This window comes from Triturus cristatus, chromosome 7 (assembly GCF_964204655.1).
Source record: "Triturus cristatus chromosome 7, aTriCri1.1, whole genome shotgun sequence".
NCBI classification, from domain to species: domain Eukaryota; kingdom Metazoa; phylum Chordata; class Amphibia; order Caudata; family Salamandridae; genus Triturus; species Triturus cristatus.
The window spans coordinates 1,608,819,754-1,608,843,811 of NC_140590.1; the positions used below are offsets into that span (position 1 = coordinate 1,608,819,754).

Sequence of the window (24,058 nt, forward strand, 5' to 3'; positions counted from 1 at the left end):
GCCACTGCCAAGATCCGCTGCCCCTGCCTGGGCCCAGCATCATCGACAGCAGACACCTTCGTGGGACAGCTCGCCCTCCATCCTGGTCGCCGCCGCGCCTCCTGGTCCGAGGAACAGCCGAGTCCGACGTCACACACTCACCTGGTCGAGGTGACTTCAGCCGGTACCCTCCTGGTACCCACACGATCGCTGGCTAGCGGTTGAGAACTGAGTCCCCTCTGCTTTCAGGTTTCCTTCATCACCGATCCAGGCTTGGATCGCTCCGAACATCGTCACTGGTCGCCTGCCCGCAACTTCTTCTTTCAGGCTCCTGAGACTACACGAGGACTCCCGACATCTTGCCGAACTTCACGCAGCCGCAGCCTCCGGGCTAGGTAACTCTAGCATCTCGGTGCTCCATCGCAGGTTCGCTCTACAAGTGTCCAGCTCCTTTTTCGTTTAGTCCCACTGATCGGATCACTCCGGAATCAGTACCTCCAGACTCTAACCATTCGCATTTCACTGTTAGTGTAGATGGTTTCTCGTGCCCCTCGGGCATTTGTGTAAATTGTGCAACTGAAGTATTTTCCTAAGAGTTTTGTAGTGTGCTTAGCTCCCTGACTCATAAAGAGCCAGGGTAGTCTTGTTATAAATAAATATCCTTTTATTTTCATAACAACTCGTGTGGTGTCCTTTCACTTGGTGTTCAAGGGGTATATGTGATGGTAAACAGCTGGCTTAACACGCCCTCTAGAGTTTAGCCTAAAGACTGCTCGTATCCACGCTACTAGGATAGCTGGTCTAAAAAGTTGACTTACAACCAATCATCAATAAGGGTCGTTTGGAATGATACACAGTGATCACTAGAATAGTGAGCACTACATATCAGGCCAACTTCTCACACCATGGCTCCTAGCAGAGAAGAGATTTGCCTTGCCGACGACAGATTGTTGGTTATAATCTGCCTGCCTTTTAGCATAATGGATGACTGTCTTTCCTCCGAAGGAAACACTTTTCCTACTACGGAGTCTATAGTTGCGCCCAGGTAGTGGATCCTCTGCGTTGGTGTAAAATTGGACTTTTTGGCATTCACTCTGAGACCCAACTTGCAACATAAGTTCAGGCATAGCGACAGCTGTGACCGCACATTCTGTGGTGATGAGCCCTTTATTAGCCAGTCGTCTAGGTAGGGATAGACGAAGACTCCTGCGCGCCTCAGAGCAGCCGCTACTACTGCCACGCATTTTGTGAATACTCAAGGAGCTGACTTCAGGCCAAATGGGAGGACTTTGAACTGATAGTGAGAGTTGCCTACCACAAACCTGAGAAATTTTCGATGATTCCTTAGGATGGGAATATGGAAATATGCATCCTGAAGGTCCAATGAACACATCCAATCGCCCATCCGGAGAAGAGGATATATTTGGTGGAGCGCCAGCATGCGAAATTTTTCCTTTCTTATGTGTTTGTTCAGTATCCGTAGGTCTAAAATGGGTCTGAACTCTACCTTCACACTCCTCTTTTGGATGAGAAAGTATCTGGAGTAAACTCCCTTTCCTCTTTGGTTTAAGGGCACTTTCTCTATTGCAGATTTGAGTAGAAGCGTCGCTACCTCTTCTCTGAGCTGCTTTAGATGCTGGGATGAATTGACAGGAGGAATCGATGGGGGGTGACTTCTGAAACGAAGCGAGTACCCATGACGCAGTATATTCAGTACCCACTTGTCCTTTGTGATGGACTGCCACTCTGGAAGATGATGTGCAACACTTCCTCCCACCGGAGCGGTGGACAGCATCGGAGGAATCGGCTTCTCATTGCTTCCCCGGAGCTTTGTTTCCAGCATTAGACTGCCTGTTGTTACCCCGTCCCCTGGATGGCTTGCGGGACTGGTATTGCTGTTTCTTTTGACCTTGCTGGTCCTGGTTTTTTTGCCAATGAGGGGTTTGAACCCTCTGTTGGTAACTGCGCCTGTCATTTCCCTTGCGGCGTCGAAACTCTTTTCTCTTTTCAAGCCCGACAGCTTTCATGGTCTCCAGCTCTGCCTTCATACGGGCCATTTCTTCGTCTGCATGGGACCCAAAAAGAGAACTACCGGAGAAAGGCAGATTTAAAATTCTTGCCTGTGCTTCCGGTTTCAGGGCCGTCAATCTAAGCCAGGATGATCTTCTGGCTGTGACTCCATGTGCATATTCATGTTGCCCCGTCCGCCGCTGCACTTATGATCTGGTTAGAAACCAGACTCCCCTCATGCAAAATCTCTTCAAAGTCCCGTCTGTCCTCTGATGGAACTTTGTCAATGAACCTCTGCAGAGAGTCCCATAATGACCTATCATAGCGCCCCAGAAGCGCCGAGGCACTCGCCACCTTTAAGCTTGAGGATGCTGAGCCGCAAACTTTCCTCCCCCAGGAGTCTTGTGTCTTACTGTCCTTATCTGGTGGTACCGTTGAAGACCCAGCCACTGCATGTGTCTTCCTGGCAGCGGCGGTGATGAGAGTCCGGTGGAGGATCTGATTTAAGGAATAAAGGATCCTCCGGAGCTGGACGGTACTTTTTTAGAATTCTCGCCGGCGCCGTTTTGGTGGTTGCTGGTGTGAGAAAGATATCCATTACCGGTTGTAACAAACCGGGGACTAATGGCAATAACGGGCGTGACACTGTGCGTTCATGAAGAGTTTCAAAGATTATGGATGAAGTGGTCTCCAGAACCGGCATAGGGATATTTAATTTTGTAGCTCCTCTACACAACACTTCCTGAAACGTAGAAATATCATCTACCGGAGATACCCGAGAGGGTGGCGTCTCCGAGAGTGTCGGTGAATAATCCCTTTTGGATGATCTGGAAGAAGGGGAGGTAGAAGGGGTTCTACGGCGCCTTTTCTCTGATCTGGTCGACTCTCTTCTGCGGGAGGGAGACCTAGATCGCCTTCTTGGTGCTCGAGAGTGACTTCGGGATTCTCTTTCTCGAGATCTTGGTCTGATCGGTGTCGCTGGGAATACCACGCCCCTTATTCTTGTTAGCGATGCCTTTATTGCGTCTGGCATCGCAGGGTCCTGAGGCATCTCCCTTACGGGACTTTGAGGTACCGCATTGTCCTCCTCCTGCGAACTTTCTCTTGCAGGTATTGGAGATTGATGCACAAGCTCTGGTGATTCGGATCTTGAACCTGAGCCCTCTGATCCTGAAGGCGAGATAGATATGAGACGCGGTGACTCAGGTGTTGTATATATCAGTCTATGAGGAGATTTTCGCCTTGAGACTGGTCGAATCGTGAGGCGAACATGTGACACCTCCTGCGTACCCTCAACAGAGGGCTGCCTCGACGGTGATAGGCCTATCACCGGAGATCTTTGACTCGAATCTTCGAGGCTCCGAGCTTCTTGTCTCGACGTCGAGATTATCTTCGACGGAGGCTTCATGTACCTCACCAAAGCTTTGGAGACCTGTGAGGACGGAGGCACCTGCCTCGACGTCGACTCCGACGGAGGCACCTGCCTCGACGTCGACTCCGACGGAGGCCTCTGCCTCGACGTCGACTCCGACGGAGGCCTCTGCCTCGACGTCGACTCCGACGGAGGCCTCTGCCTCGACGTCGGCCCTGACGGAGGCGTCTGCCTCGACGTCACTCCTGACGGAGACTTCTGTCTCGACGTCGAATGCTCCGACGACGTCGAAAGCCTCTTCGCCGTCGAACGATGTTTCCTCGACGGCGATCTTGATCTTGACGGCGATCTTGGTCTCGACGTCGACTGTGGTGGAGATCGCCTACGTACTTCTCGCGACGTCGAATGATGTCTCGCCGACCTCGACGTCGAACGATGTCTTTCTTTCGACGACGAACGATATCTCTGTGCAGACGTCGATCGATCTTCTCTTGACGTCGACAGATGCTTTTTCGACGTTGAACTGTGGCGCCGAGTCCTCGACGCCGAGCTTTTAGACGCCGTCGACGTCGAACGCATCCGCTTCGACGCTGAATCTAAAGTCGGCGACGATTTTCTCTTTGCAGCATGACTTCCCCTTGACTCCTCACCTCTCCGCGACGATCCTGCCGCTGGAGTCTTCGACGCCGAGCCCGACGTCGATGGGGAGCAAACAGGGACCAACTGCTTCGACATCGACCGTTCTGCTAGGCCATACAGCCTAATCCTCTCCCTCTCCTTTAAAGCCCTTTTGGAAAGGTCTTCACAATGATGGCATGTTGCTGGAGAGTGAGAGTCCGGCAGACAGATAATACACACCTCATGTGTGTCTGAAGCAGCCTTCTTTTTTCCACAAGATGGACATGGAACAAATAAAGAAGGCATTTTTCTGACAAAACAGCAAAAAATCAGTCAGAAAAACACAGGATACTAACTTCCTCACAGATGTTATAAGAAGAAGTCCAAAAAATCTTAAAGTTGTAATAATTCTTGACTAAAGAGTCAAAAAAGAAGAGAGCTGAATTCCAGGGTCCTGACTGAAGGAGCCGGAAAGAACAACTGACCTAACTGTCACCCCTGAGGCATGATGGGATATGGAAGTCAGGGCTGCCTTAAAGGCACGGTGCCAGTTTTTACCTGTACAGGGCTTTTTAGTCTCTATGGTATTATATTGCAATGCAGCCTGCAGGCTGGCAATGTGTTGTACATCTGTGTTTTTCCACAGTTTGTTCTCTTTATTTTTTGCTTTCTCATGAGTGTTTACCTCATTAAAAAAAAAAAAAAAAAAAAAAGATTTAGGTGTATTGTTATACCTTTATATATATATATATATATATATATATATATATGTGTGTGTTATTGGATGTGTATATTTACATTGCCTAGCCTTTTATGGGAGCTGCATTTGCTTGGAAAAAATGATATATGTTTATACATATACAGAGGTGTATATATGTATGTTTTTACATATATAATTTTATTATTTCCGGGGTCCCCGCACATGGGCGGGAATATCCAGTGCTTATGACTATTGATGAGGATCCCCTGGAAGAGAACACCCAATTAACGCACAAAGCTGTACACTCAGGATCAAAGGGTAACAAGAGGAAAAGAAAACTAACCCCACCATATCCTATCATCCAAGAATACGAAAAGTGCTCATTCTTGTGCCAGCACCCAAACTCTGCATCAAACTTCACGAAAGTATAATCTTTTTATCTTCCAATAAAACCTCAAAAATGTGTTAGAACTACACCAACCTTTTAGTTCACCACCTTAGCTAAGCAGAGATGGATCAGTGTATAGTTCTGCTATAAGGCTGGTATCTGATGTTATAATATATCTGATTTATATGTGGATGGGGCTGTGTGCTCTAAATGCTATAAATAATATAAACTAGCATTTATACAAAATAGCACTGATAAGACAGTACTATACTATAACACTTATGCACATATTATTAAAGTTCCCCTGATGTAAAACATTGTGTATCTTTCTTTTGTCACATACTCGAAAACAAAGGTTTAATGGTTAAGCATCCAGGTTTGTTTCATTTGGTGTGATTTTCAAGTTTAGCTTTCCACACTGTTATTCTTTGGGATTTAAAGTACACAGTTGTTAAGCTAAATATTTGCAAGACTGTTTGTGTTTAAGAAAATATGAAAGTAGATACACTTACTGCATATATGTCCCACCTTCATTTTTTTCATTTTTATATTCAAAATTGGACCATTTACCTAGGCCCTATAAATCATTTTGTCAACCTGGCTCCAAGGTTAGCTAAAAGGCTTCAGCTCTGGGCTGTGAAATGCCCACCTGCAGACCCCATTCTTAAATACTGATATAAAATATAAAATGCATCTATAAAAGTGAAAGAAGGGGCAAGGTAGGGGTACGCAGGTCAAACACGCTGAGCACGAGAGAAACAGTTCCCAACCTATTCCAAAACTTGAGAAGATACACACTTAAACGCGGAAGGTGGCATGTTCTTGAGTGGTACAGACCGCACACTGAAGGCTTCGTTTGTTAATACAAGGAATATGCTACTTACCAGTATGCATCTGTTCTTGGCATGTAGAGCTGCAGAGCCACCCACTTAGGATAAGATCGCCATCTGGTGTTGGGCTCGGATGATTGCAGGTTGTTGTTGTCTTCGGAAGAAGCCTTTTGGTCACGAGAAAGGTGACTCCTCCTCTGGACAACAGTGCGCATGGGCATCCACTCCATCCTCAGATTGTTTTTCGCCATGATGGGAAATGATGCAGTGTATAAGAATAAAGAGAAAGGGTGTCCATGTGTAGTGTCTAATTAAGACAATGCTGGAACAGATACAGGTCCCGGGGAGGTGGGTGGGCGTGTGTGGCTCTGCAGCTCTACATGCCAAGAACAGATGCATACTGGTAAGTAGCATATATCGTTCGATATGAGCTGCAGATCACACACTTAGGATAGACTATATAGCAGTGTCTCCCCTAGCGGTGGTCACCTGTATCCGTTGCAGCAGTTTGGAATAGAGTTTTTAGGACGGCTTGGCCTACGGAAGCTTGTTGTTTGGATTGCACATCAACACAGTAATGTTTAGTGAAGGTGTGTGTGGTAGACCATGTGGCCGCTTTGCAAATATCTTCTAAGGGAATGTTCCCTAAGAATGCCATGGAAGCCCCTATTTTACGTGTGGAGTGCGCACTAGGGGGAACTGTAAGAGTGCGTTTAGCTTTTTGGGAACATATTTGGATACATTTGACTATCCACCTGGCTATACCTGATTTTGAAATGGGGTTGCCTTTATGTGGTGGAGAGAAAGCAACAAACAGTTGTTTGGTTTTGCGAAAAGGTTTGGTTCTGTCGATGTAATAAAGCAAGGCTCTTTTAACATCTAAGGTATGAAGGGCTCTCTCAGCTACTGAGTCTGGATTAGGGAAGAAGACTGGCAGCTCGACTGATTGGTTAAGATGGAAAGGGGAAATGACTTTTGGTAGGAATTTTGGGTTTGTCCTAAGAACCACTTTGTTACGATGTAGTTGTAGAAATGGTTCTTCAATAGTTAAGGCCTCTATCTCACTTACCCTTCGCAGGGATGTGATTGCGATAAGGAAAGCCACTTTCCATGTAAGGAATTGCAGTTCGCATTTAAGCATAGGTTCAAATGGAGGGCCCATGAGCCTTGTTAGAACAATATTTAGATTCCACACTGGGGAAGGTGGTAATCTTGGAGGAATAATTCTTTTGAGACCTTCCATGAAGGCTTTGATGGCTGGTACCTTAAATAGTGACAAGTGTTGTCGATTTTGTAAGTAGGCTGCTAACGCTGCTAGGTGTAGACGTATGGAGGAATACGCTAAATTGCATCTTTGCAAGTGTAGTAAATAGCAAATAATGTTTTGGATGGAAGCATCCAGTGGACGTATATTATTGTTAGTGCAGTAAATGGCAAATCTTTTCCATTTTGCAGCATAACATGCCCTAGTAGTAGGTCTTCTAGCTTCTTTTATGATATTCATACAGTCTGGTGGGAGATTGAGGTAACCGAACTCTAAGACTTCAGGAGCCAGATCGCCAAGTTCAGTTGCTGTGGATCTGGGTGTCTGATTTCTCCATGGTTCTGGGTTAATAAGGCCGGGGAAAGGCGCAGTTTTTGATGTGGAACTAGCGATAGTTCCAGAAGTGTCGTGAACCAGGGTTGACGTGCCCAAGTGGGAGCTACTAGAATCAGTTTTAGAGACTGTTGTTTGAGCTTGCGTACCACAAATGGAATGAGTGGGAGAGGCGGAAAAGCGTACGCAAATCTGCCTGACCAGTTCATCCATATTGCATTGCCCTTCGACTGTGGGTGTGGAAACCTGGTGGCGAAGGTTGGGCATTTTGCGTTTTCTTGTGTGGCGAACAGGTCTATGTCTGGTTGGCCCCATTTTTGGAAGAATGGGAGTAGGACTTTGGGGTGTAATTCCCATTCGTGGAGTTGCTGTGTCTGTCGACTTAGGAGATCGGCAACCTGGTTGTGAACCCCTGGAAGGTGTTCCGCTAGCAGGTAGATGTTTTGGGGAATTGCCCATTTCCAGATGGTCTGTGCGAGTTGGGACAGTTGGAGGGAATGTGTCCCCCCCTGTTTTTGTATGTAATACATGGTCGTCATGTTGTCTGTGCGGATGAGGACAGTTTTGTTCCTTAGATATACCTGAAAGGATTTCAGTGCTAGGAACACAGCTAGAAGTTCTAGGTGATTGATATGGAGCAGTTTTTGTTGAGTGGTCCATCTGCCCTGAGTGGTGTGCTGAAGGAGATGGGCTCCCCACCCTGTGAGAGATGCGTCGGTTGTCAGCCCTACTTGTGGAAGAGGCTCTAAGAACGGTCGCCCTTTGGACAGGTTGATGGTGTTCCACCATTTCAGTGAGCGAAGTGAGCGACTGTCCACCAACACCAGATCAGTAAGTTGTCCGTGAGCCTGGTTCCACTGTTGTGCTAGACATTCTTGCAAGGGACGCATCTGAAGTCGTGCGTGAGGCACAATGGAGATGCATGATGCCATCATGCCTAACAGTTGCATAAACACTCTTGCTGGAAGAGAGTGTCGAGTGTGAAATTTTAAGATGAGGTTTTGTATGTTGGCTATTCTGGCTGTGCTGGGATAAGCTATGGCCTTGGAAGTATTTATGGTGGCTCCCAGATATTGATGTATGTGGGAGGGCTGCAGTTGAGATTTGGGATAGTTGATGGTAAATCCCAAGTTGTGTAAGGTTTGAATAGTGCGGTGAGTGTGGAGAATGCATTTGTCGAAAGTATTGGCTTTTATGAGCCAATCGTCGAGATACGGGAAGATATGGATTTGTTGTCTCCTGAGGTGCGCTGCCACTACTGCTAAGCATTTGGTGAATACCCTGGGTGCAGTTGGTACTCCGAATGGGAGGACCGTAAACTGATAGTGCTGTCCGTCTACCACAAATCTTAGGTACTTCCTGTGAGCAGGATGCATGGGGATGTGAAAGTATGCGTCCTTGAGGTCCAATGTGGCAAGGTAGTCGTCTTGTTTAAGTAGTGGGAGGACTTGTTGGAGAGTGATCATATGGAAGTGATCTGAGTGTATGTACTGATTTAGTAGTCTGAGGTCGAGTATGGGTCTTAAGGTCTCGTCCTTTTTGGGAATTTGGAAGTATAGAGAATATACTCCTGTACCCTGATGTTGGAGTGGAACTGGTTCTAGTGCGTGTTTTTGAAGCAAGGATCGAATTTCCTGTTTGAGGAGTGTAAGGTGGTGTGGTATGTGTGGGGGGGGAAGGTTTGTGAGTTCAAGGCAGTAACCAAACTGGATAATTTGTCTTACCCACTTGTCTGTTGTAATGGAATTCCAGACAGGTAGGAACAGTTGGAGTCTTCCCCCGACCGGAGTGGAATGGTCTGGGGGGAGTGGAGGCAAGTCACTGCTTAGTGGCTGGAGAGGTGCGGGTGTTGGTATTGCCCCGACCTCGGCCCTTGGTGTTGTTTCCCCTATATCCTCCTCTAAAATATCCTCTGTTAGGGGATGTTTAAGCGGAGGTTTTGAAAGTGGAAGAGGTGTCTGTTCCAACATTTTTGGAGGCTCCCCTATAGAAGGAGCGTCGAAAGGAGGCTCGCGGTTGTGGAGACTGTAATGCTCCCATTGATTTAGCAGTCTCGTTATCTTTTTTCATCTTCTCAAGTGCAGTATCTACTGCGGGCCCAAATAGTTGCTCTTGGTTGAATGGTTGACCAAGTATTGTTGTTTGTACTTCCGGCTTAAAGCCTGAAATACGTAGCCATGCATGGCGTCTAAGTAGTATGTTTGTGTTGACCGCCTTAGAAGCAGTGTCCGCGGCGTCTAGTGCACATTTGATTGATGCGTTAGATATGAGTTTTCCCTCTTGGATGAGGTCATTGGCCTGGGATTTGTACTGATCTGGCAGGTGTTGTAAAAGATCTTCTAACTGATCATAATGAGCCCTATCATATCGGGCTAATAGGGCTTGTGTGTTGGCAATACGCCAATGGTTGGCAGCTTGTGCTGCAACTCTTTTGCCCGAGGCCTCTAATAACTTGGACTCTTTGTCTGGGGGCGATGTGTCTCCTGTTGTTTGGGAGTTAGCCCGCTTTCTTGCGTTTGAAACTACTAAAGAGTCTAGAGGGAGCTGTGCTTTAATGTACGCGGGATCTTGTGGGGCAGGTCTATATTTTTTTTCAATTCGGGGGTTAAGAACCCGAGCTCTGACAGGGTCTTTAAAAACCTCTGTGGCGTGTTTTATGACTCCCTTAATCATGGGCAAGATCTGAACTGATTTTTGAGACTGTTCGAATGTGTCTAGAAGAAAGTCTTCTTCGGGTGTATCGGAGTGCATGGTGATGCCATGGAAAAGTGCCGCCCTGTTTATCAGCTGCCCAAACCCTAGGTGGTCATCTGGAGGGGAGGGTTTGGAGGGGTATGTAGTGGGATCAGGAATATCAGGTAAAGGGTAAGCCCAGTCATCTAAGGGTGCCGTATCCGGGAGTGTGAAAGGATCATTAGGATCATTAAGGTCATCCGGATCACCCCCTCCCCCTAAGTCATCATCATCATCCTGTGGAGGTGGTGTATGTGAAGGAGATGGTAGAGGAGAAGGAGAAGGGGGAAGGGGGGGTGGGATGAGAGGTGATATAGGAGAGGAAGGACGAATGGGTGAGGTGGCGAAGTCCTTCTTCTTTATGGGAGCTGGAGGAGGTGTTGTGTCCAGCTTCCTTTTCTTGTATGGCACAGCGGTGACATGTCCGGGTTTTGGATTGATATAAATCCTTTTTTGCGTGGGATCAGGGCGAAAAAGTTCTTCATTGTCCGAAAGTGGCTTTGGTGCCGACTTTTTCGGTTCCGATCTATGTTTTGGATGATCGGTAGAGTCTTTTTGGACTTTCGACAGTCTTTTCGGTACCGATGATGGTTTTGGTGCCGATGATGATTTCGGTGATGAAGAACTTTTCGGTGCCGGCGGGGATTTAGGTGCCGAAGAACGTTTCGGTGCCGGTGGAGATTTCGGCCTCGATGGTTTCGGAGCCTGCTTCGGTGCCGAGAGGTGTTGAGTCTTCAGTGCCGAAGGTATTGTGGGCACAGTAACATGTGGTTTGCTCGAGCCCGAGCCACCTGGAGGCTTATATTTCTTCGGAGCCGAGCCCGAGGGTGGGGCTTCTGAAGACGATTTTCGGTCACGACTGGGGCCAGCTGGCGGAGTCTTGACCAATGCCATTTTGGGGGGGGTTGGGGTAGGGGCACTGGTACTCACTCGTTGCCCCGGAGTGATGAGGTCATCAGAATCGTCCGCTTCGGATACGATTTGGAGGTCTTCGGAATCGTCTTCCGGGACATCCTGGGCAAAGATGTCCTCTGGTTCTGGAGCTGGTCTGGCCATGATATGGCGTCAAGCTCTTCGGTCCCGGATGGTTTTCCTGGATCGGAATGCGGCGCAGGCTGGACAGCTGGATTCGTTATGTTCCGGCGAGAGGCACAGGTTGCAGACCTCGTGGTGGTCACTGTGGGGAAGTTTTGCTCCACATTGGGGGCATTTTTTAAAAGGTGTCCTTTCCATGAGCCGTATCCGGAACCGGTCCGATTGGATTTCGACGTTGAGTTGAAAATGTTGTTCGTTTTGAAAGCTGGATTTTCAGAAGTTTTCAGCCGGAGTGGAAAAGTTCATCCGAACCCAATGGCGGAAAAAAACAATCAGAGGATGGAGTGGATGCCCATGCGCACTGTTGTCCAGAGGAGTAGTCACCTATCTCGTGACCAAAAGGCTTCTTCCGAAGACAACAACAACCTGCAATCATCCGAGCCCAACACCAGATGGCGATCTTATCCTAAGTGTGTGATCTGCAGCTCATATGCCTCGAACATAAATATTTCTGGTCATGCAACTAGGTAGCCCTGTATGGTACCCAGAGATCAGGAAAGATGAAAAAAAGGAACACAGAAGTAGCTCGGAACAGAGAAACACATTTAGATGTATGCAGGTGTATGCAGACAGATTAGCAAATAGGCAGAAATGCAGAAAGATACACATGCCATATACATAAATCAAGCGGAATGCAGGGCTGTCACTCAAATTACCTCATGTATAGGCTTCTTTAGACCTTTCTGTATAACAAAACGGCTTTGCAGCACAGAAAGCAATTTAGTAGGAAGAAAATACATACATGGACTGTGCGCAGCAGTTTGAAGCCTTCACTCCAGTAAATAAGAACACCATCTTTGCTGATAGTGAGAAAGCGTCCAGTCGATGTGTCATTCTCAACAATTCTTTCTTGTACACCTCTCTTTCCAATACCTCGATTTATGTTTGGAAAAAATACCACTTTTACAATAATTTCTCGATGCGCTCTAGGGACAGAAAAAACACAAAATGATAAAAACGTTACTATGAAAAATAAAGAAAGTGGAAGGAGGAAGTAGGAGAAATACCAGTAAGCGAAAGGGAGAGAATACATTTGTACGGAAAATGAGTGAGTAGAGAATGTACGTAATGACGTAATGCACGAACCTAGCTTTAGTGGTTATCCACCCACATTCGAATAATGGGAAGCCCAGCCAAGGAAGCAGAGGAAGCGAGGAGGCTGCTGTGAGGGACGAAGGATGGTTTAATTTCATATGCAAAGTAAAGAATGCTAGATTCAAGCACCATTTTATGAATAAGAGATCCTGATGACAAGACAGTTTTGGATTAACGTAGGTTTGTTGAACTGGGGAAAGAGTTGTTAAGAGCGATGTGGTAATGTTTTACAGAGTCTCAATAACAGAGACATCGTTCTGAGCAGCCCGAAGTCATTGAATACATTGGGCCAAAGGAGTGTCAGAAGGGCTTTAGAAGAAACATCAGTTCACTGTTTGTGAGCATAATGGGAACGCACTACAGGTAATTAAAATAATATTCATCAGTTCAGTGAGTGACATGGGCCCGAGCAAAATGGAAAATGATGTGGATGGAACCTAAACAATGGGCAGATGTAATATTTACATGAGCACATTTGCAGGGTCTCACTCTACTCTATAGTCAGGCTGATTCCGTTTAAAATACTCAACAGAAAGTACTACACTCCCATTACGTTGTACAATTGACTAAAGAATGACCAAGATGTGAAAATCTGGTTGTGGGGTTCTATCACATATAGGGTGACCACCTCAAGTCATCTCATTATAGACACTGTTTCCAGCCTTGGGCTTTTGTGTAACAGCCTAATCCACCCAGGGCATTGCAGTTTTGGTTTGTGTTCACTGGCCTAATTAGACTAAAACAACTGAAACCAATTATTTGTAGTTGAAAACTCCAGGACAGGAAACAGCGTCCTCAATGACAATCTCAAGATAGTAACAGATCTGCAAATAATCAACCTAACAATAACAGAGATTAGAAGGAATGTGTACGTAGATCACAACTCAAAACCACAACTGATCACCACCAGCGAAGCCTGGCTGCCTCAAGGACCAAGATCAATTGTCAAAAAGTTGGATTTTCAGGGGGGCTCGGAGCATGAGGTGACTGCTTTCAGATGGTAGGGCAGCATGTGTGTATTTGTAAGGAGCTCCCAATTAGTGCAGATGCACATGCCTGCCATATTTATTTTGCCTCTGAAAGTTTGTCATTTCGCTTTTTCTGTGGGAATCTGTAGGAAATTGGGTTTTTATTGCAGTAGTCCCCCCACATTTTGCCTGGTATTTGATGCAACTTTGACTGAAGTGTACATGGTTCCTGCTAACCAGGTCCCCAGTGCCAGTGTTCTTCCCTCAAAACAAGACAGCTGGTCACTTGATCCCCAAGTGACCAGGCATTTAGCACCTCTGAAGTCCCTAGTAAGTGGTACCTCTGGTGTGTAGGGCAAAGGTACTAAAGTGGCCCCTAAGAGCTGCAGCATATCTTGTGCCACTCTAAGAGACCCAGAACCAAACTCATGCAGATTGATCCAGCAGGTTGTGTGACAAAATGCTCCAAAAAGTGAAAACACACATGGCACACACTTGTGTCCCATATCCCCTAACACTGCATGTAATATTCGTAAGTCACCCCTACAGCGGCCTTACAGCCATAAGGCAGGGTACATTATATTACATGTGATGACATATCTGCATGAGCAGATATGTCCCAATGCCGGCCAGTCAAATTACTGACAGTACAAGTGAACAGGGAAGCCATCTTAAGGTATGTACTGGGGACTGGTCAAAACGAGTTTCCCAGGTACATAATGCTTCACTGAAACCTATGCTGTTTGGTATCAAACACCTCAATTAATAAACCCACACTGACTCTAGTGATGGATTTAATAATACATACACCCAGAGGTTATCTTAGAGGTACCCCCTGAACCCTACCAGCCTTCTAGTGTGCTGGCTGACTGGTCCAGTCCAGCCTGCCACCACAGATGAGTTTCTGACCCCCTAGGAGGTGAAAGCCATGCTCTCAGAGGACAGAAACAATGCCTGCTCTGGGGAGAGGTGTTATCACCTCCTCCCCAGGAAGGCTGGTAAATCAGCATATCATGGCAGGAGGTTTAAAAGGTCAGGTCTCTGCTACCTTTGATATGCGACCTGAGGCTTCCCCTGACAGGGGAAATGCCACCCCCTGCCCTGGGTCCATCTGGCACAGGACACACAGGGAAATTAGCTATGCAGGAGGCGTGTTGCACTGCCAGACTGGATACACCTCTAGGGTGACCAGCCTGAAGTAAACACACATTTAGAAATTCCACCATCTTGTGTGTGGTGGAATTAGGAATTCTGTGACAAGGTGATGCCCACTTCCTGAAGGAAGTGGTCATCTAGGGAGTGTAGTGACCCCAAGGGTAAGTAGCCCAGTGGCTACTAGCCCTCACTCTGCTTAACGCCCCTAAATTGAGTATTTAGGGGACCTCCCTGATACCAAGACTTCAGAGTTTGACAGACACAAAAGAAGGAGTGGACAAAGAAGGCTGCTGACCTGATAAACAAGGAGTGCAAATGACATTACACCAATCCTGAGCAACCGACTTGTCCTGCCGCTGTGCAGACTCCAAGAAACCCGGAAAGCTGCCAGTGCTTCACAACGTTCCAAAGAAACTCCCTTGGAGTAAAGGAGCTACTCCGCTGCAGCCGCAGGCACAAAAGAAGCAAGACCCAGTACACCGACCTGCCGCCTACTGGGACTACCGACAAAGTAGCCACCCAGGAAGTGGTAGCTGTGCTCCTACAGGTCAGATCTGTCCTTCCTCCAAGTGTGGGGACACCAGGAAAGACTGGAGAGGCACAACACCAATACCTGGGGTACTAAAGCCCCTGCATCAACCATGATGTGTCTAGTCCGGACACCAACGCTGAGAAAAACCAACCTGCATGTCAAGGGACTTCAGAGACAGTGAAACCCACATTGTGAGTGGCCCAGTTTTCCTGTTTGCCCTTTCTGCAGAGATAAAAGACAAAAAGTGAGTTTTCAACCCCCACCACCCAACGCCCAAGTACCTATGCACCCGCGGCTCCACAGCCCGACTCCTAGGGGGGAAGGGGGGCAGTACCAATGGGGTCCCCAGACCTACAGGTGCTAAGCCCACCCTTGGGTTTGCTCAGACTGGGCTTCTAGCCGCCGTCTGCAGCCTCTTTCTACAGACTCCCCCAACTGTGAGTGACTCCAGAACAGAAACCGGATGCCAAAAGGCACCTCTGAACCCGCACCCCACAGCCCGAGGAGAAGTGGACCAAAGGTGTCCCTACATGCCTGAGGATCTCAAGGGTCAAGCCCCCCCCCCACCCCGTGGGTTCCCCCGGACTGGTCCTCCAGTCCCAGCTTGCAGCCTCTTTGTAACAGGACAGTTCTCCCATTGAAGTGAACGGGACCTGATGCCATAACACACCTCTGCCGCCGCACGTCGCAGATCCTCCTGAGTTGATCTGTTGGTGTGGCCCTGGACCTTGCAAGCCCCATACTCACCTAAGTCCAGAAGAACAATCCCGTAAGTCGCTATCAAGTTCCCGAATGCAGTCATGCTTTTCCCCCACAGGATAACATTATGGCAGAGAAAAATTGCACTGTCAACTTTTGAAAACTGTAAACACTCGAAAAGTACTTACCTGATTCTGATGATCTTGATATCTAAATTCATATTAAAGCACATGTTATTTTTATAAATTGGTGTCAGAATTCTTTTTGAGTGTGTCTCACTTGCTGCCTTTGTGTGTGCTATAAATTCTTAGCACTACCCTTTGATATGCCTAACTGCTCGCCCTCACTGCTACAAAAGAGAGCATTTAGGATGTAATTTGTGCCTCTGTAATTCCTCTGGGGTTTGTCTGTACTCTTCACAGTCCGTTATATAAAGAGCTGGCTTCCTACAGAACCCTGCTATTCACAGAAACCTTAAACTACAAACGGGTGCTCCTCAGAGGCACCACTTTGATTTATCCTTTGTTTGTAGACACTACCATTGGTCATCCCGCCTAATCAACCAAAGTGGGTAACGCCACCACCGTCTCAATACCTCTCTGTTCCTCATGCACCGACTACTAACTCACAAAATGTTATAATTTTTGGTGTTATTTAACTTCACGCAGGAGAGTTGCCTATCGATCTTTTGTATTAATTAAACCCAGAGTCTTAGTATAGAAGAGGGGCCCTTCGCGTTTATCATTTTTTTTTGTTTGATTTGTGGTTAACAATATGTCCACAAGATTCACAAATACTCATTTAACAAGTCTTTCAAGTAATCAACAGCTATTAGAGTACATGTATTTGTAAAAATTGTAGATGGAAGGCTTGTGGTATCTTCACAGGACATTTTCACCCCCCTGCTTCATTTGCTGGTTTTGCGTGCCTAGGGCTGTCTCAGGGAAATTCTAAAGGTTTCCCACCACAACAGGCTCTGGATGGTGTACCTATCCAGTTGCATGTGTGTACTTGCCATTGCAATGCCTTCTGGGAACAGTATTTGCAGAAACCTGAGGATGGAAAGTTTGACCCTGTATGACTGGCTGTATCTTCGGAACTATGAAGATCCACTGATTGAGAGACAGCTGGTCACGACCCATGTACTTACATGAAAGTTGAAGAGGTCATTCTGCTTGATAAACACGTCTTGATTACAGAGCAGTGCAGGCATGGTCTTCAGAATTCTGGTACCCAGCAACCAGGTGGTGCTTCCAAGAGCTCTTTTGGTTCCTGCCCTATTTACAAAAGTTAAAAGTCTTTTACCACTTCAAACACAGTATTACATCTTTGAAAACATGTCAGGACTGCTTTTATTCATTGAGGTTAGCTTGGTTTATTTTTTACCAATTTAACGCTGTAACACTGTGCCTTGAGTGGTAAAAGGATTTTGTCATTTTTCTAGCTTGGCATGGATGGAATTATTCTAATCCTATGCCTAACAACTCTGCTAGAAAAAAATATATTTGAGGTGAGCAGATTTAGAGTGGTGGTGGTGTTGTAGAGTGTTCCATGTAAAGGAGCTCCTCTCCACCAAAACTTGGGAACTTCCCAGAGTTCCCTAATTCCTTTTTTGCATAATTTACTCTAGGCCTGAAAGGGTATTTCTTTGACTAATATTGGGTACTTCCTTGTGTCTTGGCAAAGCTAGGTCTCTTTGACAAGGTCTAAAAAGAGCGAAACTTGTATTAGTAACACATTCAGGTTGGCCTGGTTTGTATTGTACTAATTCAAAACTGTAATACTGTGTCAGGAGTGGTATAATAGTTTTGTAATTTTTTAGCTTACCGTGGATGGCACAAGTTTTCTATGATTAAAGACTTTGCTGCAAAAATGGCAAATGACTTTGTACCATTACTAGTTCAGCATGGATGGCACTATGCCATTCCTTTGCTTAAAAACTCTGCTAGAAAAACAGACATTTGAGGTGAGCAGTTTTAGAGTGTTGGTGGAGTTGTAGAGTATATGTATGTATGTATACATATACATACAAATATATATACATACATATATATACACACACGTATATACATAAATATACATATGTACATACAAGATACATCCAAATCCAAAAGCGCTCCTGTCGAGACTACAGACTCGTGGAGGGTGGTGTATGCCCTGGGAGAGCACCCGGTAAACTAATCTAAAATCCGTCTATAGTACGTGATAATAATACACTCTCAGGCTCCAATGAAGTGAGTAAATCAGGAAGTTTATTTCCACACTACGCGTTTCGGCTGTGAAGCCTTGTTCACACGATACATGCATACATATATACATACACATACATACATATATACATACATACATACATATACATATATACATACATCTCACCAAATCCTTTGTTTGTGGCCACTTCCATTCCATGGGAAAAAACGAATAGCGGACCGCCAGTAAAGTGCTCAGTGAAATTTTATTTTGCCTTCTCTACCACCATGCCCGCCATGACGCGTTTTGATCTCTCCAGACCTTGCTCACATGACGCGTCTTAGAAACAGTTCATTACATTTAAAGTGAAAGTGTCAACACAGGTGATTTCTAATCATTGCCATAGACATGAACGAAATACTACAGTGCAATATGTACATTTTGTGCAACATATCGCAAGTTGTTTGTGCAACATTCTGCAAGTTTGGGTACTGATATTATACAAATATATAGATAATAGCAAGTATAAATACTAAAATGTTATGTAAAATGTCACCAGTATAAATACTAAAGACATGATAGTATCGCATTGATGTATAAAACTCATAATAAATATATAAATATATCAGAGTAAATTACAAGGTTAAAATACATTTTTTTATATATGTCATAAAAATTGCATAAACCCTTTTAAATGCTATGAATGATAAATACATTGTTATGACGGGATTAATGAACTGCATTATCGTTCTTACTAAAAATAACCGCCTACCTGTGAAAAAATCAGTAGGATTTAATAAAATCTAAAACCACTGATTGTTTACTGTACAAAAGGTAAATGTACAGCCTTCATGGTTATCATATAAAGTTATTACCCACATGTCTGGCTAAAATAAGAATGTGCCTGGTGTACATAAATAAAAAAATAAAAAAATGAACAGTGCATAGTGCTCAATTTATGTGCGTGTGTAAACAATCCGTAAACTTATGTATGTGGGCCTAAATGCCTGTACAGCTGCAAGTGAAATTTTATGCTTAAGAATTGGAAATATTGAAACTATTTTACAGGTGGGTTCCATCATGGAAGTACTTAAATTGCCCTGTAGAATGTTACACGCAAGTATAAAAATCTTCACTGGAATTATGGCCGTTAGGTGTTTTTGTATCAAGCCAAATAATATATTTTGTCTCTAATTGTCTCAGTTTAGCCTAGCGATCATCCCCTCTTCTTGAGCTGGGAGTTGTGTTAATCAGGAAGTATTTCAGGTTATCTAAGTTATTGTGCCTTTCCCTGAAATGGCGGGCCACCGGGTAAGTCGCATCAGAGTTGGTGATTGCCCTCATGTGTTGCAATATCCGTTTGTGGGTTTGCAACGTGCTGCTGCCACATATTGCAACCCACAAGGGGACTCCAACACGTATATTACAAATTCTGTACGACATGTTAGAAATGTATTGATCTTAATCGGCTCTGTTTGAAATGGGACAGTATAGTTGGTTTTGTTGACCCCATACCTACATGCTCTGCAGTTGTTGCATTTGTAAAAGCCACCACATGTAGTTAGCCAGCTGGCATTAGGTCTAACCTCCGGGCTACTTTTAACAAGTGTGTCTTTCATAGATCTTCCTTTCTTGATAGTAATGTTGGGTATCTGGTAAGATCTTTACCTATTATCGGGTCATTGCGTACTATCATCCAATTCTTATTGATGATTTTGCACAAAGCTTTCTGCTGCTTATTGTACGTTAATATTAACCTCGTCTCTTGCTTTTGTAATGGTAACCCCAACCTACGAAGAGCCCAATCCGGACATGTTACGCGAATGGGCTGCAAATAATAATGACGCCTCAAGAAGAATGTTGGCTATATTAATTAAGTACGCTGATATAGACAGGAAGAAGATTTTGTCTGAAATAGAGGCCCTGTTGGATGATTTAAGTAAAGAGGAAGATCAAGATCAGATTAAAGAATTTAAAGTAGCAATGAATGAAAGAATGAAAAAATTTGAAACCACTATAAAAGAAAGAGAAGAACAGAAGTTTATCAGAGATAAACAGGATTACGACAGAGGCCAGATTTACACCTTCGCAAAGAAAATTGATACGATAAGACGTAACAAACAGGCACAAATTAGTAAACCCATCCAAGAATTACACTCTGAACAAAGAGGCTTACAAAGTTCAGAAGTGGATACAGATCTGGTTGATGAACTGGTAGCGCAAGGTGCAATACCATCGCTAATTGATGAATTCTATTTTTTATGCGAAAAGCGCAGGTTCAACTTGCAACCATGGCCACCAATACAGACACAAAGACCACCAAGAGGAAGAGGCAAAGGACAAAGAGGAGGAAGGGGGCAGCCTGCCGGAGGAGGGCAGCAAGGGCAGGAGAAGAAAAACAACCGGAAGCAGTAATATCTAATGAAGCGACGATAATAAATCTGACAAAAGTAACTCTCACCAATAAAGAAAAAGAAATTTTGCAGTTGGGATTAACATTTTCCCCCGAAATCAACTTGGATTATGTCCAAACTAGAATTGATCTCTTCAAATTCATCATAGTATCAGAATTGAAAAAACATGTTCTTGTGAATCCAATTCAAAGAACTATTTCCAATATAGATAGTCCTATAGTTGGAGAAGGAGGATTACAAATTGAAGATTTTAATTTAATGATGGAACTTAGAACAATGGATTTAGAACATGCATCTGGACCAAACGTGATAGGTGCAGAATCTATGGCACGGGAAGAAGGTTTATCCATTACTCAAGGAGCACCAACCCACTTTAGACCTACCTCACGTTTCATTCCAATGTCAGCAAAGGATGGAACTGATGTTTTTTGTGATTTAGTTACGAATGAATTGAAGAAGTTAAGTGGTCAAATTAATGAAAAAAACTAAAAAAATTAATTTGGCAATGTAAAACAAAAGGAATATCAATCTTTAATCAATATACTATCAGAGAATGAGAACTGTATCGTACGTAATGCAGACAAGGGAGGACACATAATCCTTTGGGACAAACAGAAATCTCTTATAGAAGCATATAAACAGTTAAACAACAGAAAATGCTATGTGGGAGTTGATGAAAAAATTATGTTTTCCAGCAATGATAACTATAATACACAGTTAAAATGTTGGTTTGATCAAGGATTGCTTAACCATGACGAGTATAGGTATTTAAAAATTGACCAACCAGTAACAGCGGTATTTCATTTAATCCCTAAGGTCCACAAAGATATTTTAGATCCACCTGGGCGGCCAATTATTTCAGCAATGGGAAGTGCCCTAGAAAATACATCTAAATATGTAGATTCCTTCATCAATCCCCTTGCCCAAACCTTACCATCTCATATTCAAAACACAGGAGATTTCCTAAGAGGTATTTATGATCTGCCCTGGAAAGATGATTATCTTTTAATAACTATTGACCTGTCAACACTTTACACGAGCATACGGCATGAGGATGGATGAAGAGCAGTTAAGGTATTTTTTGGGAACGAGACCAATTACACTGACCAATTACACTGTGGTCTCATACTCAAATGCTATTATCCATAATCGAGAAGTGTTTGACAAGTAACTACTTTTTGTTAAATGATGAACTTTTCCATCAGATCTGCGGTACAGCGATGGGCATCTGCTTCGCCCCAGCTATGCTAATCTGCCTATGGGCTGGTGGGAGGAGCAGGTGGTCCGGTCGTAATACCAGCAGCAGTGGGAAGAACACATTTTACACTGGAGTCGTTACATTGATGACTTGTTTTTAGTGTGGAAAGGCACAGAAGAGGAGGCAAAGCTGTTCATCAATGATTTACGTAACAACCTCAATTTAAAGTTCACTAGTGAAATAAGTCGAACTAATGTGAACTTTTTGGATTTAACAGTGTATATTGAGAATGGAAAAGTAGAAACAAAGTTATATAGAAAACCTACTTCCAGCAATACTCTTTTAGATGCAAAAAGCTTTCACCCAGTAAATTTAAAAAGGAGTATTCCTTATAGTGAATGCTTACGTTCTAAGCGAATTTGCAGCAATGAGAAAGAGTTCAAGAAAGAAATGAAAGTGTTAAAACAAAGGTTTAAGACAAGGGGATACCCAGATGAATGGATTGATGATGCAATCTTCAAAGTGAATGGAAAGAAGAGAGGATATTCTATTTGAGAAAAAAGGAGAGAAAAAAGATAAGATAAGAAAAAGATGGATTCAAACCAACCAAGTAGATTTGCAACGACTTATAGTGCTCAGCATGATAAGTTAAGAGGTATTTTAAACAAACACTGGCATGTGATTAAGAATGATCCAATCCTTGGCAAAGTTGTTTCCCACAGGCCGCAAATCACATTTCGTAAAGCGAGATACCTTAAGCAAACTCTGGTCAAAAATATATTGAAAAAACCCCAACCAAAAACAACTTGGTTAACAAAACGACAGGGTTTTGTTAAATGCACCAAGTGCAAGGATTGCACACATGGTGTAAACACAGAAACATACAAATCAGGTTTAAGTAGAAAAATGAGGAAAATAACAGGAAAATGTTCTTGCAAAACGGATTTTGCTCTCTACGTGCTTCAATGCCCATGTGGCTTGAGATACGTGGGCAGCACAATCTTAGAGGTATATAAAAGAATCCTTCAACATATGAGAGCCATAAAAAACGGCGACAGGTCATACCCTGTCGCGCGACATTTTGAGAAGTTACATAATAAAAAAAAAAGTGAGAGGATTAATGTACTAAGTGATAGATGCAATAGAAAAAAATCCAAGGGGAGGAAACAGAGCAAAGAAGCTGAGGAGACTTGAGTCACGATACATAGTAGAATTGAATTCAAAACAGCCAGAGGGTTTAAATGAGGAGGAAGATCTGTACACACATCTACAGTAACTAGATCTTGAGAAGAATATTATGTTTTAATTGTAAGAAAAACAGGAAAGATAAAAAGTTTTTAATCACAGTGTTGGGACAAATTTTTTTGTTTGTATGGTGATTGACAAATGCCCACTTGGGCTAGATTGATAGATTGCCATGAGTGATAGCCCACTGGGGCATAACTGATTCCAAAAAAGACGGAAAGTGCAATGTGCAAATAATTAATCATTAACAAGCAAATTATAAGTGTATATATTTTATACAGTTTACAATGAAATGACATGCATACTATCGATATATAATTGTCATAAGCGTTTTAAATCATATTGTCAATGGTATACTATATTGAATATATGAAAAACTACGAGTTTCTCTTCACATACGCTGAAATTGTATTTTAAGAAAATCATGTGTGTAACACAGTAAAATGGCCACAGAAATCAAATCTCTCTGTCAGTGAACAAGGGTGCATTGCACTCGAAACGCGTTTGACAAGTGGCTAATTGGGAATACATTATTTTAAAATCGCACATGGCTTTGTTTTCCTTCAAGTGATTGGGAGGACTTGGAGAATTTTTTTTTACGGGACCCGCTTCCGTGGGGTCCGAAAGCAATTAAGCAACTCTCTCAAAGGAGGAGGCAACTTATGCACGGAAGGTGCTGGAGAAAATATATATACATATATACATATATATATCACAAGATTTTCCCTTTTTCCAAAGAGAGGTTGCCGCACACCACAATGTTGATGAAATTGGTTTAATAACAGCACAGCATGGCAAAAAGTCCTGACATGTTTCGGTCACCATTGACCTTTCTCAAAGGTTCGCCATTGACATCAAAGAGCTGAGCAGAAAACCAACAAGTCAATTGCACATATTTAAAGTCGTTTGCCCCCTAGTGGACATCCTTATGGATCGATGTATTGCATGCTGGTACTTGCGGTTTTTACTGCCCCTTGCTTTGTATCCCTCCAGTGGTTGATGACATTTGAATGTTCTTTTTGCTGTTGCTATTTAGAACGTTGTGTCTCAGCAGCATATTTTCGAAGCTGTTGAGAACAATGCCGAAGTCGGTCTCCGACGGCTGCCTGTTGCCCTTTACGCCTTCGCGAACACACAACACGGTCCACTATCGGGCAAACACGGCGCTCTTGCTGGTGGTGCGTCGCATTACGGTAGGACCAATCCGTTTTAACATCACAAGATTTTCCCTTTTTCCAAA

General features: G+C 44.1%; 1 protein-coding gene across 1 annotated transcript in view; it reads right to left on the bottom strand.

Annotated features, from left to right (window-relative positions):
* Nucleotides 1–24,058, bottom strand: part of EFCAB8 (EF-hand calcium binding domain 8) — a 3,172,177-nt gene that overhangs the window by 2,821,268 nt on the left and 326,851 nt on the right. Inside the window, exon 6 of the mRNA XM_085615170.1 lies at nt 12,065–12,248. Coding sequence (XP_085471296.1) covers nt 12,065–12,248 — 184 coding nt within the window. The remainder of the gene's footprint in view (nt 1–12,064; nt 12,249–24,058) is intronic.